General features: G+C 44.9%; 1 protein-coding gene across 1 annotated transcript; it reads right to left on the bottom strand.

Moving 5' to 3' along the window:
- Positions 1-428: 428 nt before the first annotated feature.
- On the bottom strand, positions 429-1934 carry TEOVI_000772000 (glycogen synthase kinase-3 alpha, putative; the record flags this gene model as incomplete). The annotated part of the gene is made up of 1 exon (XM_067221214.1): positions 429-1934. The coding sequence occupies one exon, from the start codon at positions 1932-1934 to the stop codon at positions 429-431; it is 1506 nt and encodes a 501-aa protein (XP_067077315.1).
- Positions 1935-2268: the final 334 nt, after the last annotated feature.

Genomic DNA, 2268 nt, shown 5'->3' with positions numbered 1-2268 from the left:
AAAAAAAAAAAGAAGAAATCTGCAAAACTATCACACGCCATTGCGCTAAGAGTTAAAACGACCAAAAGAAACGAAACACTTTTTATGGACGCAACACCCTCAACACGCTAAAAAAACTGACATATGTACGACCATCTCATTGTGTTAATTACTCACTTTTGTGTTTTATTTTCCCCTTTTCTTTCATCCTCCCAAGAATATTCTTCACAGCCATTATTATTTCTATTAATATTATTATTACCATTTCCTCTTTCAGTCCTCACAGAAGCATAAACACACATAAACATATATATATATATATATAAAGGGGAACAAACACAGCATGTGCACATTACCCACCCCATTCCATCCCCACACCAAAACGCAAACATGCCACAAAAAGGGAAAATAAAACAAAAAAAACAAAAAAAACAAATCCGCCCAGCAGATTATATCGCATTCTCCGGCGCCGTCGCACTTTGATTTAACTCACGTCCTTTTGCAACTCCCTCCGCCGCCGCCATGCGCTCCAGCAGCCACGGTGGTAAAATCTCCGCCTCTTCTCGCGTCACTTGAAACATACTTGCGGGAAGCGGCGCCCCGTTAGGCAGGCGGGCATCATCCGAAAAGAGTTCATCAAAAAACACGTGTTCTAAAACCTCAGCGGAGGTAAGTCGTTCCTCTGGCGTATAGCGCAGAAGTTGCTCAATAAGTGACAGGGCGGCCTGCGAAGTATTGGGTGGTAGTACTTCCACCCACAGTAAAGATTTTACACGGGGTGCCGAACGTCGCTGCATATAATCTGCGTTTGCTGAGTTGGAAGAGGGCAGGGGGCCTGATGGAGTTGGTGACAACTGTGAGGCGTTGTGCGAATCTCCCCATGTCCGTATTAATGCACTTCCAGCACTCTGTGGATTGAGCGCGAAGAGTTCCCGCTCAGATGGTTTTCCAAGTACTTTAATTATCTCCACTAATTGGTCCATTGTACTGCTACTGCCCTTAAACAACACCTTCCCGCACAGAAGCTCCGCTAGGACACACCCAAAGGCCCACATGTCTACATGAAAATGGTAATATTGCGAACCAAGTAGAAGTTCAGGAGCGCGGTAATACCGGGAAAAAATATAGGGAACGTTCTTTTCTCGTGGTCCCTCTCCTCCAACAGCCTGCATCTTCTTGGCACTACCAAAGTCACATAGCTTCACGACGCCAGTTTCCTGATCAACGAGTATATTGTTGGGTTTAACATCACGATGGCATATTCCACGTGCATGGAGAAATGCCAGAGCCCTGGCAAGCTGGAACATTATTACCTTCACGAGTATAATTGGCATTTGTTGTTCCCGTTGCCTCAAAAACATATGATGTAATCGGCGCACATCCAAAGGGATGTAGTCCATCACCATAAACAAGTACTGAACCCCACTGGGATCAGAAGCGAAGAAATGATCCAGAAGCTTCACAACGCACGGGTGGTACGGCACGATCGTTGGCATATTCCAACTTTCTAAGCCATCAATTGCAGTGGTACCATTTGCCTCCTCCCCATTGCTTCCAGTTACTGATGTGGCGTGAGCACCCACCCCATTTCCAACATCTAATGAAGACACGCCTCCCTGTTGCGTATTTGGGCCGAGGTGGTCACGCATTAATGTCAACTCCCTCTGTCGCAGCCTTCCGTCATGAATAACCCTTTTAATGGCGACTAAATCTCTCGTTCCCACAACCTCAGCAGATGAAACTTCGCCAAACGCTCCTCTGCCAATCACTTCTTGAATTGCATACCTCACTTGCTCGCATTTCACTGCAGTTCTTTCTTGAGCCTCTTGATTGCCTTGCGGTCGTGCGCTAAATCTCCGTGGTAATAGCGGGACCCTTTCACCCACAGAAGCGGTAACTTCCTTTTGCCCATCAGTTACTCCACGCAACGTCGACGGCAAAATCCGCTCACTCATCTCCAAAGTAAAAAAAAAAAGAAAACAACGTGACAAATGTTGTTCCTCTCCTCTTTCCTTATTTTAATGTTTTTTTTTTCCTCCTCCTTTGTTCTCTTCCTAATGTGAAAACGCTGTCTTCGTCGCAGCGAGCTGTTGTTGTTTTCTCTCTCTCTCTCCTATTGTTTCCTCCTTTTTTTTTTTGCTGTCAAAAATGTCAACCTTCTTTACGTGTACACAACGCGCTTGAAAGGAGTGACACCTTGACTTTATGCAAATGGTAGAAAATGAGTTCCTCCTTTACCTCCCTTTATTTCCCCTTCTTTTTTTTTCTCTTTTCGCTATTTTTTTTTTT

Source organism: Trypanosoma equiperdum, assembly GCF_001457755.1.
Source record: "Trypanosoma equiperdum strain OVI genome assembly, contig: ctg_1362, whole genome shotgun sequence".
NCBI lineage: Eukaryota > Euglenozoa > Kinetoplastea > Trypanosomatida > Trypanosomatidae > Trypanosoma > Trypanosoma equiperdum.
This window is presented reverse-complemented; position numbering and strand designations above follow the sequence as displayed.